Raw genomic sequence first — 17,756 nt, 5'->3', positions numbered from 1 at the left:
TATAAAATTATGTTCCCTTGTTTGAAAATGAACATTTATAAAACCAGAAGTAGAAATATCAAAATGTAATCAGTGTTCATTCTGCATGATTGCATTATAAATAATTTTTGTTTTCTTTGTCCTCTTTTACATTTGCCCAGTTTTCTACAACTATAGATTTTTGTAATTGAATAAAAACAATCATTTAAAGATTATAAAACGTTATCATATATTTAAATAATTATTGATTAAATTTTCTCAATGAGATGATCATTCATCTACAATTATCATCTGCCAGAACAGCTTCAATATCTATCATTTTTCAGAATGCTTTTATTTTTACACTGATTTTCTATTTCACATACAACCGAAAAACTTAGCAGGTAGATTTTATTATAATCCACTTACACTAAATTTCAAAGCAATTAAGTTTTACATGGTACAAATATATTTCACATTACAAAAAATTATAGGAAAAACTAAAAGCAATTATATTTATCAAGCAATAAGTAGAATAAAAATAACTTAGAAAAACTTATTTAATTCAAAGTATTTCTACATTCAAAACAACTATGATTGAAAGCAATTAAAGACCTACATAAGTAGAAAGACATCCCGTGTTCACAGAGGAAATGTTAATATCGTTAAGATGGCAACACTTCCTAAACTGATCTACTGATTCAATGCAATTCCTATTAAAACCCAAGCTGGCTTCCTTGCAGAAACTGACAAGCCAATCCTAAAAGTCATATGGAAACGCAAGGGACCCAGAATGGGTAAAACAACCTTGGGAAAAAAAAAAACAAAGTTGGAGGAGGCATACTTCCTGATACCAAAACTAAAACGCTACAAAGTCTGCTACCAGCTTAAGGACAGACGAACAGAATAATGGAATAGAGTCCAGAAATAAACCCTCACCTTTACAGTCAATTGATTTTCAACAAGGGTGCCAAGACAATTCAATGGGGAAAGAAAACTCTTTCAACAAATGGTGCTGAGACAACTGGATATCTACATACAAAACGATGAAGCTGGACCCTGTACCTCATGCCATATATAAAAATTAACTCAAATGGATAAAATACCTAAATGGAAAACTATAAAGCTCTTAGAAGAAAACATGGGTAGAAACCTTCATGACCTTGTAGTAGGCAATGGTTTCTTAGATATGACACCAAAAGCACAAGCAGCAACAAAATGCACACACAAAAATGATAAATTAGACTGTATGAAAATTTAAATCCTTTGTGCTCAAAGGACAACCCAGATAATGGGGAAAAATTTTTACGAATCATAAATCTAAAATATGTAAAAAAAAAAGTTTCTACAACTAATTAAAAAATAACCCAATTAAAAATAGGTAAAGAATTTGAAATATGCACATGAAAAGACATTCAACATCTATCAGGTAAATGCAAATCAAAACTACAAAGACATAGAATTTCATACACACTACAGTTTGAAATAGGATGGCTATAATCAAAAAGAAAGACAATGTAGCACTATTCACAACAGCCAAAAGGTGGAAGCAACACGAATGTCCATCAACAGATGAACAGTCAGAGTGAATATTATTCAGTTTTAAAAAGGAATGAAATTCTGGTAGATGCTACAACATGGACAAACCTTAAAGACATTATGCTAAGTGAAATAAGCCAGACATACAGAGACAAATACTGTATGACTCCACTTATACAAGATACCTAGAATAGGCACATCGACCAAAGCAGAAAGTAAAATGGTGGCTGCCCGAGGCTGAGGGGAATGGGAAATAGAGAGTTATTATTTATGGGTATAGAGTACCAATTTGGGATGAAGAAGTTCTGGAGATAAATGGTGGTGATGGGTGCACAACAGTGTGACTATGCCACTGAACTATATACTTAGAAATGATCAAAATGGTAAATTTTATGAATATTTTAGCACAATTGTCTTTAAAATGACAAAAAATAATAAGTGCCAGCCTGAGCAAGAGCGAGACCCCGTCTCTACTAAAAATAGAAAGAAATTATCTGGCCAACAAACATATATATATATATGTATATATATATATATAAAGTTAGCTGGGCATGGTGGCGCATGCCTGTAGTCCCAGCTACTCGGGAGGCTGAGGCAGAAGGATCGCTTAAGCCCAGGAGTTTGAGGTTGCTGTGAGCTAGGCTGACGCCACGGCACTCACTCTAGCCCGTGCAACAGAGTGAGACTCTGTCTCAAAAAAAATAATAATAATAATAATAAATGCTAGTAAGGATGTGTAAAAATTGGAACTGTCATACACAGCTGGTGAGAATGTAAAATGGTGCAGCTGCTCTGGAGAACAGTTTGGCAGTTCCTCAAAAAGTTAAACAAGGAATTAGCACATACCACAGTAATTCCACTCATGAATATATACACAAGATAAACGAAAACATACATCCACAGAAAACATGTACACAAATGTTCACAGTAGTATTTTCACAATAGCCAAAAGGTAGAATCGACCCAAATATTGATGGAAGTGATGAATGGATAAGATGTATATATGATATTATTTGGTAATAAAAAGGAATCTACAACATGCTACAGCTTGGATGAATCTTGAAAACATAATAAAATCAATAACAAAGACCATATATTGTACAATTCCATTTATATGAAATGTCCAGAATAGGTAGATTTATAAAGACAAAAAATATATTAGTGGTTGCTTAGGATAAGCATGGGGAAGAACTGGGGGGACACTGGGCAGGGTGGGGGCAGATGACGGCAGGTGAATGCCAATGGGTACAGTTTCATTGTGGGATGATGAAATAATTACAAAACTGATTGTGGTGATGGCTGCACAACTCTGAGTATGCTAAAAGCCCCTGAATTGTACCTTTTAAATGGGTGAATTATATGGAATGTCAATTACATCTCTATAAAGCTGTTACCAAGAAAACAACTATGAAGCAAATAAATGGGCTCTCCCTCAAAGTACTTACTATTCCATAATTTATATATCAACTTATAATGATTCTTTTGAGCTTCTATATCTTATATAGAAAAAAAAAATTCCTATCTCTGCTCACCTTAGACAAAGGAGAAGTTTTCTGTGGTGATTTCTGAGTCATATCCTCACCAGGACCTAATGCTACTACAGTGCTAGTTCTTGGAGTAGGACGAGAACTGAAAAATACACACCAGATAACATTCAGATTTTAGAAACTTTATCCTCCAATTACTATTTTCTCAAAAGAAACATATCTCATGAAAAATGGTAACATATGATGACTCTGTATGATCTCATAAAAAAGTCTAAACTCGGCCAGGCATGATGGCTCACACCTGTAATTCCAGCACTCTGGGAAGCCCAGGAAGGAGGATCGCTTGAGCTCAGGAGTTGGAGACCAGCCTGAGCAAGAGTGAGACCTCATCTCTACTAAAAATAGAAAAAATTAGCCAGGCATGGTGGTGCGTGCCTGTAGTCTCAGCTACTCAGGAGGCTGAGGCAGGAGGATTGCTTGAATCCAGGAGTTTGAGGTTGCTGTGAGTGAGGCTGATGCCATGGCACTCTAGCCTGGGTAACAGACTGAGACTCTATCTCAAAAAAAAAAAAAAAAAAAAAAAGAAAAAGAAAAAGTCTAAACTCTAATTTGTGTTCATATGACATTATAATTTTTCTAATTGCTGTTAATTTCCTGGCTAATTTATTATTTTTTATTTAAAGCTTTCATGCTATATACAGTATTTTTAAATTAGAAATCTTCAAACATTGATTATATTATTTTTTAAATGTCTGCTGGTATAGGCAGGATTAAATAAAATGGATCAGATATTCTACAAAGGATGAAAAATATTTATAGTTTTACATCAGAAAATTTTATATGGAAAATTACATTGGCACCTCTGTAAGTTATAGTGGGCATCTATTGTTAATTATTCTCCCTACATGTGTAAATACCTGCCACACTATTCTATGAGCCACTGCACTATTCCTGGTTTTGAATTTTGTACATTTTAAGAAATCCTTCCCCTCAGAGCACTAGAGTCTCTTAATTATTTTCTTCAAATTCCCAAAGTTCAAGGGTCTCACCTCTCTTTCACTTACTTATCTGTTGATTCATTGATTAAACAAATAGCACATAAAACACAATATACCAAAAATTGCATAAGGTTCTAAGAAACTAAATTTAAAATGCTTAAAAGGTATAACAGAAATTAAAACATACTTTATATTTTTAAATATGGGTAAAACAGATCAGGAAATTTTAGTTTATTATAACCCCTATTTCAAGAAATAAAACTATTTCTCTATGAGAAGTTTATTCAAATACATTTCATGTTTATACATTATTAAATGTTTAAATACATTAGTCCTAAGCATTTTATGATACCACTCTGACTTAATTCTTTCAATGATTACATTGTTTAAGCGTCACATATTAAAAAGTATTTAAAGAAAAACATGACCTGTTTTTTTCTATAAGTCCTTATCCAAATAAAGACACTGGACTTCTGAAATTTTAAATTCAATTCTATTTTAAGTACAAAATGAAGAGGCTTTAACCCTTATAAATAGGAAAAATAAATTGGCTTGGTAAAAAATTTTAAAAGTACTGTACATAGCAAAATCTAGATTCCACTGGCCAGCACTTAACTGTAACATTAAAAAGTTAGAGTGAAACTGGAATTTGGCATTAATATCTCTGTTCTTTATCTCTGTGTAACATGGTTTGCCACCAGGACAGCAGATGCTTTAAGACGACTTAACTTTTATCTCTCGTTGATCTTTTATTGCTTTTTCCTTTTACATACCTGAGAAGAAACATGGATTCGTTCAATTGACCACCAAGAGTATTCTTAGGCCGCAAGTCAGTTGGATTTTCTGTGGCAGGAAAGTAACATATTGCCCGTAAAGGAATGAAAATATCATAAGCAAGGCAAAATATAGACAGATTTAAAGAGAAAGATAAAAAAAAAGAAAGATAATACTGAAATTAGGAACTCCCCGAAACAGCATTCTAAGCAGTGTGAAATGAAAGCTTACCTAGTCTGAAAGAGTGACTCAGTTCTTGACCACTCTTCTGCCCTTTTGCTTGTTCATTCTGAGGGTTCTGCAAAAGCTGCTTGGAATCTTGTGGCCCAGGACACTTCCTCAGATTACTGCTACTCAGTAAGAGAAAGCCAACACAATCAAACTTTGGAGCCCTCTATTGTCTTCTGAGTAGGTTGGAAAATATAATTAAATTACACAATACATTTGCCAAAGTTGTAGAGTTAGAAAACAATATTTTTCATTAAGTAGCTAAAACGGATACTTTCTGTATGGAAGCTATTGTACTAAGAAGAAGTCTATAAACCTTATCTCTGAAAAATAAATGGTAGCAGGCGGACTGGGGAAGTAAATAAATGCTGAAACTACCACTAAGACCAGCAATGAATTTTCCTTTATTATCCCCTCTAGTATTGGCCGGCCTGGACTCAAAAGGCAACAGGTACAGACAGAAAGAACCTCCGGAGAAATCCTCTATTTCTGTTTTACGGAATGAGAAAGGGGGCCCTAAGAGCCAGAGCAGACAGGGAAGATCCCCTAGTTTGTTTTTCTTTCTCCCCTTTTGTCATGCCCAGCCTGCAGGTAATCCTGCAGCAGCTGGTTAGGGACAGCAGCAGATTCTGGCCAGTGCTTAAAACTCTAAGGGATGGGAGCCCTTCTCTCTGACCAGAGCTATGAATCTAAGAACATGAGGTAAATCCATGTTGCTCTCATTTTTTCTCTCACTGTCCTCCTGCCACTTGGCTCCAAAGGCATCTAGCAAGTCAAAAACTACAATAAGCCATGACCAAGTAGGGTTTCTTGTGGGAATGCAGGGCTGGCTCCGTATTTGAAAGCCAATTCATGTAATTTACCACAATAAATGCCTAAAGAAGAAAGACCACATGATTACATCAAATTATAGAGGAAAGCATTTGACGAAATTGAACATTCATTCAAACTGAAAAAGGGTAGCTACAAAAACTTCTAGCTAGCTTCATACTTAATGCAGAAAGACTGAATGCTTTCACTCTAAAATCAGGAACCAGCCAAAGATATCCACTTTCATCATTCCTGATTTAATATATCACTGGAAAAGTCCTTGCAAGTGCAATAAGGCAAGAAAAAGAAAAAAAAGGCATGTAGATCAAAAGGGCAGAAATAAGACTGTCCCTATTTGCAGATGATATGACTGTCTACGTAAGACATTCATAGTTAACATAAAAATTTTTGTTGGTGATGAGATTTTTCCTACATTTCTAAATATATACAAACTAAAAGACAAAAAGCTTTTAACAATTTAAGTTACATTAGTTTATTCCCTCAAGTCACTTGCAAAGATCTAAATATTCATCTTACAGAATAAAAAAGGACAGGAGGGTAAAGAATTAATAATACTATTTATATCTTTTACATTTTTCAAAGTAGTTTCAATTATATTATTTCATATTTTCCCCAACAACTCTGTGGGGAAAGTAGCAGAGCAAGACTTCTCTCATTTTAAAGAAGACAGCCTGAGGGTCAGAGGTGTTCTGTGATCTACACTTGCCAACACCAACAGACCTGGACCAAAGCCCAGTTCACCGATAACACCTTAGCATTGGCTTCTTTATGTGATGCTGACCTCATGCCAGATTATAAGCAACCAGAAGGTGGGAGCTGTAACTTAAACTTCTCTGTAGCTCCCACAGAGCCTAAAACAACAGTAAGAATATGTAGCTGAAACTCACTGGATCACAGAAACTCAAGTTTGGAAGGAATCTTAAATAGAACTCAGACTTCTCTAACCAGAACACTAAATTTGTTAAGATCAAAATTAAGAAGCAGAAAACTGGCCGGGCACAGTAGCTCAGACCTGTAATCCCAGCACTCTGGGAGGCCAAGGTGGGAGGATTGCTTGACATCAGCCAGCGTAAGAGCAAGAGCAAGACCCATCTCTACAAAAAAATAGAAAAATTAGTTGGGTGTGGTGGCACACGCCTGTAGTCCCAGCTACTCGGGAGTCTGAGGCAGGAGGATCGCTTGAGCCCAGGAGTCTGAGGTTGCTGTGAGCTATGATGACACCACTGCACTCTAGCCAGGGCAATAGAGTGAGACTGTCTCAAACAAAGAAAAAAGAAAAAAGAAAACCATTTACCACCAAATGACTTCAAGGGAAAAATTCAGTCAACTATGAGGAGAACTTTACCCCTAATTCAACTACTTCTCACCTTGCTCTTTTCCAAACACCATAACCTTACTACGTGTCCTGGGCCAAGAATATTTTATAATAAAAATTAAGCATATTAGGCAAGATGAGCCAGGTCGTGCAGTGGTAACATCGAATTGCCAAATCCTAGTGGCTTAGAATCTCGTAACTTTATGCCTCACTCATGCACATAGCCATTGAAAGCTGGCAGGAAAGCCATGCTCATCGCAGTCACTCAAGACCCAGGGTGACAGCAACTTCATTTTGACATTTTTCTTCCCAATCATATCTCATCAGGAGAAAGAAATGTGGCAAATCAGACACTGGCTCTTAAAGTTGCTATGTGGAAAAAATACACATCACTTCTGCCCACATTTCATTTGCCAAAGCAAGTCACATGACCACACCTAACTTAAAAGGGAAAAATGAGACCCTACCATTTACTTAGGAGGTGGAAAGGCAAGTGTATTTAGTGAACAGAACTAATGACTACCATAGTAAATAAATGATTGAAGAATAAACAATTGATCAAAACATGAGCAAAATCAAGAACACAAAGTTACCATGATTAAACTCTTTAAGCAATCCTTAGTTACACAAATGCTGGATTTTCTCCTAGGAAAGCATACAAATTCAGGTCACTGATGCTGCAGAATTAAAATAGTAACGGGCATTAGTATCCTACAACTATGCCCCATGCGCAAAGATAAGTTTATACTACCTGAAGCTGAAATCCTCAATGCTTGATTCCTGGTCTTCTCTAGTGAAAGCATTCTTCCAAAACGAATGTTGCAGTAGGCCTGTCCAAGTTAATCTTCATAAAACATAAATGTTAAAACTATTTTAACATGATTTACCACGGAGACTTCTCCCAGGACATGTCCCAATTACATGTAATACCAGATTTTACAATTTGTAAATACCTCCATACAAATGTACCTTTGAAATTGTTTTATATTTTACTCTATCATTTCAGTATGCAATTAACTGTTAGCAAAATCAGAAGAAATAATTCAGAAGCCTTAAATGGTATGGAATGAAACAGTCTGACAACTAGGTCTTGGTAGTCTCAGGGTTCTACTGCATGGAGCCTGATGAGACTATTTCAGGTTTTCCAACCAGTCTATGAAAGGAGTCTATAAATAATCCAAAATTCTAAAGTAAATATATCAGATATTATCAATCTATAATTCTGTCATCTTTTATGTCCTAAGAGAGGCAAGATTATTTCAGTTACCCTTACCATTTGACACATTTCAGCCTTGGGACTTCGCTTTTAGAACTTCATTCAGAAATAAACAAGAATATCAGCTGCATGACTATATACATTCACACCTCTGTTAAGGATTCAAAATAATGTTTCCTAGCTAATTCGCTCACATTAAAATGACTCCGCTGAATCTAAAACCCAGACTCACTTTCAAAGCGTTAAGTTTTACTACTAATAGAGTACATCTCTAGGCGGACTCATCAGATTGGGAAAATCAAGCCTGACTTAAATTTAAAAACAAAAAGGAAAATAATTTGTATGTAATTTTATTATTCAAAATTTCCATATTAAATAAAAATTCTGATCAAAAGCAAGCACAAATAAATAGAAAGAATTTGCAACCACATAAAACATTTTTACACAAAGGGCACTTATAGGTCACTAAAAGAAATTAAAATAGCCAATAAAGTGAAATTTATTTTTCACCCAACAGATTGGCAAAAATTTAAAAGATCAACAAAGCCCATTGTAGGTTAGAGTGGGAGGGAAGGAGCCTTCTAATATATTGTTATTGGAAGTGTAAACAAGCACATGTTCCCAGAATGCAGCAAATGTATCGAAGTTTTTAAATGGTTTTAGCCTTAGGCCAGCAATCCCACTTTGAGAAATTCATACAAAGGAGATCACTGACCAAGTAAACAATTAAAAAAAACCCACAAAAGGATATTTTCTGTAGCAAGGTATATAAATTCCAAATCAAGAAGCATTCTAAAGTTTTTTTATTATAGATAATGCATGTACATTCTACAACCATTTAAAATGACTAAGATATATATTACATACATACATATTAATATGGGAAAATATCCATAACATACCATGAGAGGAAAAAAAGTAGGTTATGGAGTGGTCCCATTTAAGCAAAAAATTATATAATATAGGGTTATAAATGTAGGCATATGTGGATAAACCATCCTAAATAAATTAGGTATAAGTATAGCCTATCAAAAGATGTCTAAAGATTATCCACCACAATAACATTAATTCTGAAAGGACGTTTGTCCTACAGTTTACACAAGAATCAGCATTTCCTTCTACAGTTTTTTTTCACATATTTAATAAAATTAGAGAATGGGGTATTTTATATGCTACACTAAAATTATTCTCCATTTTACCCCTTGAACCTCCTCCTCTACCTGCTCATTTATCTAGTGACAGAACCAGAACTAGAAACTACTTGCTCTTGCCTCCTAGGCCAATGAGACCTCTTTCCCTATGCCCCACCATCTCCTAGCCTCCCCAGCCCTGAGCCACAGCCTCGATTTCTAACTTACTGCCATCACGTCACAGAAAATTCACACTGTTCCTATTGTTCTGTCACTTGATAGCCCCATTATGACAGGATTATCATAAAAACACATCACATTAAATGTCACTCAGTTAACAACTGGTAGGTTAACCATCTTGACAGTATCATCTCTAGTTCAATAGTCTAAAACCGTTTTAGCCTGAAATATAAAATGGAAAGAAAAGCATTTCTTGGATTCCAGAGTTATAACAAAACATGTCAACCTACTAGGCAACTATTTAATACATGAAAAGAGAAACTGATTTCAAAAGTTCCTTATGATTAGAAATACCTGCAAACTGAGAGGAAAAACCTCTTAATCCAAAGTCAGACTTCTTTTTTAAAAAAAGTAATTTGAACAGCTATCTGTATATTAAGAAAAGCACTATCTTAGAAGTACATAAAAGGGAAAAAAAGATTCCACTATTTATCCACATTAAAATACCATCCCTACCTTTTCTGAGGATCTCTTTGAAGTAACCCATCAAGCAAATTAATAAAATCTGATGAAGCTTGAGGAAGAGATGAATCTATAAACAATTTCCCAAACCAAAAAAGGTAGTAAGTAAACAAATACATAACACATCAACTTTATTTTTATATCCTACATCAATTTTTAAAGTAATAGTATTTTAAGTACATAAATTGTTTTTAAGAGAACATGGAATCCATTAACAAAAATTACAGCTTATATTTAATGAAGCAGGATTGGGGCGGGGGGAGTGCCAAGCACAAAGATAAAAAACTTTTCCTAAACCACACCAAAGAAGTGAATCTCAAAAACCTAGTCTTAACTAACTTCTAAACTTTCTCTTTATTGAATAACAGCAATAAGGATCATGAGCCTAACAAACTCATACTCTTGTCTTCAACTATTAATTATGTTTTCTCTGAAGCATTCCTAACTTGACCACCTTTACATTCTAATATGATATTATTAGAATACTTGCAAATCTTTTATTTTGAAGATATCTAACAGGGAAATATTAATAATAAGCTTTGCAACATTATGACACTGTCCAAGTCCACTAATCTCATGTCTTATCTTTTAAAATTACATCTATACCATAGCCAATTCATCAGTCTATGGTTAAAAGAAGTGGCCATGAAGACAATGACCAGGCTGGGTGAGGTGGCTCACGCCTGTAATCCTAGCACTCTGGGAGGCCGAGGCGGGAGGATCACTCAAGGTCAGGAGTTCGAGACCAGCCTGAGCAAGAGCGAGATCCTGTCTCTACTAAAAATAGAAAGAAATGATCTGGACAGTTAAAATTATACATATATAGAAAAAAAATGAGCCGGGCATGGTGGCGCATGCCTGTAGTCCCAGCTACTCGGGAGGCTGAGGCAGTAGGATCGCTTAAGCCCAGGAGTTTGAGGTTGCTGTGAGCTTGACGCCACGGCACTCTAGCCTGGGTAACAGAGTGAGACTCTGTCTCAAAAAAAAAAAAAAAAAAAAAAAAAAAAGACAATGACCAAAGACAACACCCAAGCACCCTTCACACAAAGCAATCAAAATAGATGGCACTATCGGGCACAATGGCCACCAATGATATCCTGACCAAACCTTTGAAATCTTCATTTTCTGATTTCTCTTCCCTGCATGAAAACCTTTAACTTATAGGGGAAACTGATACTGTATTTAAAACAAAAAAATCAGAAGCCATCATTTCAAGAAATAGGAATGACTGATTTCTATAAAAACTAAGACAAAACTAATGAAACAAAAAAATGCAATTTGTTTTAAGAAACAGACTAATTTTGAAATATCAAGAGTTTTCACCTAGGATGATTCCTGAAATATTGAAAATATCCTGTATTCCTACTTCCTCCATTCATTACTTCTGAAAATTTTTTCCTTCTAAAAACTCAGAATTTTTGTAGAATCCTATTTTCATTTATATATCTAAAGATTAACTTCTTGAAATGAAGACCTAATGCTCGATAGATCAATAGGGTGACTACAGTTTACAATAATCTATTGTACATTTCAAAATAGCTAGAAGAGAATAATTCAAATGTTCCTAGCATAAACAAATATTTAAGGTGACAAATATAAGCATACCGATTTAATCTTTACAAATTCTATTAATGTATTCAATTATCACATGTACCCCAAAATATCCATTATGCATCAAAAAATAAAAAAGATTAGCTTCTTTAATGGTGTACAGCAAAATGTTTTACTATGTTTGTGCCTTTTGTTTCTTTCCTTAAAATTATTGCTAATGGTAGATTGCTATATTAACCACAGTTTATCTGACTAAAGTTCCAACATTTTTAAAATACTACAGATATATCTAGTTTAAAAGATTTTTAAAACTTGTAAGGGTAGCATTCTGATTCATCAAGATAGAGTCAGAAATGGGCTCAGCGCGGTGGCTCACACCTGTAATCCTAGCACTCTGGGAGGCCAAGGAGGGAGGATCACTTGAGGTCAGGAGTTCAAGACCAGCCTGAGCAAGAGATCCCATCTCTACTAAAAATAGAAAAATTAGTCAGGTGTGGTAGCACATGCCTGTAGTACCAGCCACTTGAGAGGATGAGGCCGGAGGATTACAGGAGTTTGAGGTTGCTGTGAGCTAGGCTAATGCCATGGCACTCTAAGCCCAGGAAACAGAGCGAGACTCTGTTTCAAAAAAAAAAAAAAAAAAACTCAGAAATACTTGATTTGTTCCTATTCGAACACTATATAGAAATAATCACATGGGATTATGAGTACAAATTAAGTAAATGATACACATAAAAAGCAATAATACATAAAGATTTGGTTTGTTTTGTTTGTTTGTTTTTGGAGACAGAGTCTCACTCTGTTGCCTGGTCTAGAGTGCCGTGGCATCAGCCCAACTGACAGCAACCTCAAACTCCTGGGCTCAAGCAATCCTCCTGCCTCAGCCTCCCGGGGTAGCTGGGACTGCAGGCATGTGCCACCATGCCCGGCTAAATTTTTTTCTATATATTTTTAGTTGTCCGGTTAATTTCTATTTTTTAGTAGAGATGGGGTCTCACTCTTGCTCAGAGCTGGTCTCAAACTCCTGACCTCGAGCGATCCTCCTGCCTGGGTCTCCCAGAGTGCTAGGATTACAGGCGTGAGCCACCACGCCCAGCCTGAGTTTTTTAAATCTTTAAACCAGACTTTTTGTGATATAGGTACACAAAACACAATAATTTGTGTTTTTGAATGAGGGAAACTACTTGTTTTCCATTTCAGTATATAAAAATTATGGCAAAGGAAATGCTAATATTTCTAAAAGTATCAATTTGGAACCATTTATAAAATATACCTTTGGGGGTTATGAATCAATAAAAACAGACTTGGGATAAAGGTGTATCTTTAGTAAGCATAAAATGTAAGTTAACTCAATTTATCATAAGAAATCTTACCTTTTGGAATAGGTGGCAAAGGATCTTCATATAAAATCTTCTCAATTAATTCTGAAACACTATCTGAGAAGAATGGAGGTTTTCCTAAAGTCACATGAAAATTAACAAAATTAAACATTTTGCTATCATCAATAATTCTAAACTAATCTCAATTATAGATATCTCAGGATTACACAATTCACAGAAAAAATATGTGGCAATAATTATTGAATGCCTAGTATGTACCAGGCATTGTCTATATATTTTTATATTTCTCTAATTCAAAATTTATCATCCTAACAAATACACAAACTCACATATAGACGACTATGATCCGAGGGTGGCAGGAGCCACTCAACACATCTGAATAATTTACATCACAAGACAATAATCAGTTTTAAATAGGCACATTTCAACATTCCAGATGATTATTATGAAAAATTACCTATGTGTCAAAAAGTTCCTAGGAACCTGCATATGCCTAGACACCAAGCAATTCAGCCAACATTAGTATATAAAAAACTTAGCTGGGCATATTGGTGCACACCTATAGTTGCAGCTACTTGGGAACCTGAGATGGGAGGATTGCTTGAGCCCAGGAGTTTGAGGCCTGCCTGGGCAACAGAGCAAGACCCCATCTCTTAAAATAAATAAAAATTTAATGAAGCCATTTTTTTGACATCTTATATGTGAAATATTTGCATTCTGCAGACTTAACCTCATTGTTTGTTTTAGACTAGTTTTGATTTTATACTGAACCAGGAAGTAATTACCTGAAAACATTTCATAAAGCAGACAGCCCAAAGACCAGAGGTCACTGGCGGTGGAGAAGTCAGTACCCCTCACGATTTCCGGTGCTGTATATACCAGAGATCCTGGAAACAAAGTATAAAGAACAACTCTGTTAGGTATTTGTATTGTTCCCAACACAAACCTACCTGGGAAAGGTCTGGTGAGAAGCAAAATGCCAGGAAGAAAATATATACATGATTAAAGTATCATGGGTATTTCACATTTTTAAATGTTTTCTAATTTTAAGGTTACATTTTGCAAAAGATACATAACAGTTTTGACATAAAAACAGTTTTGAAAATCCACCTGAGTGAGAAGTGTGGCACATTCGGGTATATTCTTTTATTAAACTGACAACTTAAATACAGTCATACTTCAGAGATATTGCAGGTTTGGTTTCACACCATTACAATAAAACAAATATCACGAAGCAATCCACACGAATTTTTTAGTTGCCCTGTACATGTTAAAGTTGTGTTTACACTATACTGTAGTCTATTAAGTGTACAATAGCATTATGTCTTTTAAAAGTATATGCCTTAGGCCGGGCACAGTGGCTCACGCCTGTAATCCTAGCACTTTGGGAGGCCGAGGTGGGTGGATTGTTTGAGCTCAGGAGTTTGAGACCAGCCTGAGCAAGAGCGAGACCCCGTCTCTACTAAAAATACAAAGAAATTATATGGACAGCTAAAAATACATATGTAGAAAAAATTAGCCAGGCATGGTGGCGCATGCCTGTAGTCCCAGCTACTCGGGAGGCTGAGGCAGGAGGATCGCTTAAGCCCAGGAGTTTGAGGTTGCTGTGAGCTAGGCTGATGCCACGGCACTCACTCTAGCCCAGGCAACAGAGCAAGACTCTGTCTACAAAAAAAAAAAAAAAAAAAAAAAAAAAAAAGTATATGCCTTAAATAAAAAATACTTTATTATAAAAAAAAGTTAACGGTCATCTGAGCCTTCAGTGAGTCAATGTTTTTGCTAGTGGGGGGACTTGCCTTGATGTTGATGGCTGCTACTGATCGAGGTGGTGATTGTTAAAGGCTGGGATAGCTATGGCAATGTCTTAAAATAAGACAATAAAATTGGCCACATAGATTGATTCTTCCTTTCATAAAAGATTTCTCTATTGCATGCTATGTTGTTTGACAGCAAAAAATGGAGCCAACAGACTCACTTGACACGGGGTTTCCACAAACCTTCACTATGTTTCTTTTTTTTTTCTTAAAAAAAGGCATTATCTGTGAAACACAATAAAGCAAAGTGCAAAAAAGTGAGGTATGCCTGTAGTCAAATGGAAAGAACCTTCTGTTTTACTATTTAACTCAAATAGGTTAAGTTAAGCAGCAGAAACAACCCCAAAATCCACTGGCTTCACAAAGGTTGGTTTATTATTCAAACTACATGTCATCACAGTCAGCTAAGGGGCTCTGATCCTGACAGTCACTCAAAGAGAGGCTCCATCTCCACTCAAGCTTCCTCAGCCACCCAAGCAGAGAGAAAGAACACAGCAAATTGCATATTGGCACTTAAAATTTCTATCTCAAAGTGACTCATATCACTTCTGCTCACACTTAGTTGGCTTTGGCCAGGGGGGAGATGCAATCCTAAGGCATATCCAGAAGGAAAATAGGAGATATTTAGTGACCAGCACTCGTGTACCACATATACTATATATAAGGTCTGGTATTACACAGCAATCCCATATTTTAGAGCCAGAAAGTTCCCTTATTCCCTGATGAGGGAAACTGAAGCCTAGAGGGGTACTTAATGTCCAGTAAATCACACAGCTGGGCAGTTGCAGACCACCTACCAAAACCCAGGGCCCTGTCTCTCCCTGGGGCACACTCCTTCCATTCTAACAACTTCCCACCTCCCAATGAGAATGTTTGCTCCATGAAGTGAGTAATCACCAACGATTTGGAAACAAAACACTGAGGTAAACCTTCCAGCAAATTTTAACTGCACAGCCCATTACAGCCAGACCAGCAGCCTGGTGTGTCCCGACGCGTGGCTGTACAGTTCTCCTACGGAACATCTTGCCACGCTGTCACATCTCATACACACATCCACTTGTTCAACAACCATCACAGAGGGGCTTTTTGCCTGCACTAGATGCTGGGGAAACAGAGACAAATAAGGCCCACAGGATGCCCAGGCACCCTGCCCACTACTTAGTAAATGCTTCACGAATATTTGTTGAATGTGAATGTCTGTCGTCCCCCGTTAGAAATGTGAAGTTCAATGAGGGGAGGGACTTTTGCCTGTTTGTTGCGCATGTATATTCCCAGTACCTAAATCATGCCTAAATTTTTGTCAAATTAATAAATAAATGGAATTAACAAATAAATGCACTAACAAAGGAATATGAAGTCCCTACACTCACAGTCCAATGGGGAAAGACAACCACACAAAAAACCCACATTACATGGTAAGTTCAATAATAGGTGTTACTTTTTTCTTTTATTACTTTCATAATAAAATCTAAGTATTCAGTCCAGTAAATTCCTGCCACCCAGAGAGACAAAGTCATGAAGAAGTCTTCTTCGAGAAAGCTGGAGCCAGGGATGAAGTGCAGAAGGGAGCCACAAGAACAAGCACACAGGGAAACCGTAAACACACTGTGTTGCTGGAACACAGGGCAAAGGCGCTGGGGGCCAGGGGAAGAGAAAGTTAGTCTGGGTCCTCCAAGAAGCAGACATCAAGATAGGATTAACCATGCAAAGGTTTTATTATAGGAAACGCCTATGAGAAAAAATGGGAAGAGCTGGTCAGACCACAATGCACACTACACTCCAAGTGAAAAGAGAGGGAAGGAAGCTAAGTGCAATTATCCTCAGATGCCATGCCTTCTAAGAAAGGTTCTGCAAGGTCACGGAGAATCCCTGAAACAACGTTGGCCATCAGAGCATCCCCACCGTGCTGGTCACTAGCTGGGTACAGTCATGGGAAGTGTGGACTCAGAGCAAAAGCAGTTATGGATGTCTCCCTCAAGCAGCTGAAGGCTGAGGTCAATTATGCTCCCCACAGTTGAAGGACAGCGAGGTACATTCTCATAGCCACCATAAGAACAGAGAGGCACTCAGGGACCAGATCTGGGAACTTGAACTCTAACCTGCAGGTTGGGGATTCTAAATTTGAAACTCATTTCATAAATCACCCCAGACTTCTAGCTTCTCTAACTCAACCAACAACACTAAGCCAGAAGCGAACCCCATTCAACGTAATCCCCATCACTTTATGATCCAGTCCAACCTCCTAGCTTTAAAGAGGAAATTAAAACTTCTAGAAGCTATGTGACATTATCCTCAAGGTTACAAAGAAGCAAAGACAGAATTAGAATCCAAATGTTCTTATTAGAAGCTCTTTGCAATATTACCTTCATGCAACCCAATCAAAATTTTTTCCCTACATCAGCATCAATGTTAAACAGATTTTTTTATGGCTATACAATCAACTCTACCACAACACCCAGGCACTCACATACGTCAAAAGGCAAAATGTTTATTTCATGAGTCTTATTCCATCACCACACTTAAGACTGCAAATTCTCGAAGGCAACAGAAACTGGAGTGGTTTTACTTTTATCTTTATACCACAGGGATGTGAAGGTGAGTTGCCTATAATGTGGATGATCCCAAAGGTCAGAACCGATTCTGCCCTGCTGGTCACAAGGGTCTCCTCCATCCTTGGCCAAAGAGGCTAACCTGCCCCATCATGGGGACTACTCTTGTATTAAGCTCAGAAGTAACTGAGCATCACTGCCAGAACTTCTGACTTCTCCACAACACAGCCCTCTTTCCCTTACTTGGCACTCCCAAAATATACCACCTTCCTTGTTTCCTATAATAAAATCATAAACAATAATTCAGAACTTAATATTCTATAG

At 36.6% G+C, this 17,756-nt stretch overlaps 1 protein-coding gene across 5 annotated transcripts in view; it reads right to left on the bottom strand.

Moving 5' to 3' along the window:
- ULK4 (unc-51 like kinase 4) overlaps positions 1–17,756 on the bottom strand; it is a 497,440-nt gene that overhangs the window by 456,864 nt on the left and 22,820 nt on the right. For all 5 annotated transcript variants that reach the window (XM_045530714.1, XM_045530715.1, XM_045530713.1 and 2 more), the window contains 7 exons: positions 13,855–13,956; positions 13,103–13,186; positions 10,173–10,248; positions 7,882–7,974; positions 4,988–5,106; positions 4,756–4,825; positions 3,030–3,126 (listed from right to left, as the gene is read on the bottom strand). In XM_045530714.1, the coding sequence (XP_045386670.1) occupies positions 3,030–3,126; positions 4,756–4,825; positions 4,988–5,106; positions 7,882–7,974; positions 10,173–10,248; positions 13,103–13,186; positions 13,855–13,956 (641 nt within the window). The remainder of the gene's footprint in view (positions 1–3,029; positions 3,127–4,755; positions 4,826–4,987; positions 5,107–7,881; positions 7,975–10,172; positions 10,249–13,102; positions 13,187–13,854; positions 13,957–17,756) is intronic.

This window comes from Lemur catta, chromosome 18 (genome assembly GCF_020740605.2).
Source record: "Lemur catta isolate mLemCat1 chromosome 18, mLemCat1.pri, whole genome shotgun sequence".
In the NCBI taxonomy this organism is placed as follows: domain Eukaryota; kingdom Metazoa; phylum Chordata; class Mammalia; order Primates; family Lemuridae; genus Lemur; species Lemur catta.
The sequence above is the reverse complement of the archived record's forward strand: the minus strand, read 5'-3'. Positions and strand labels throughout refer to the sequence as shown.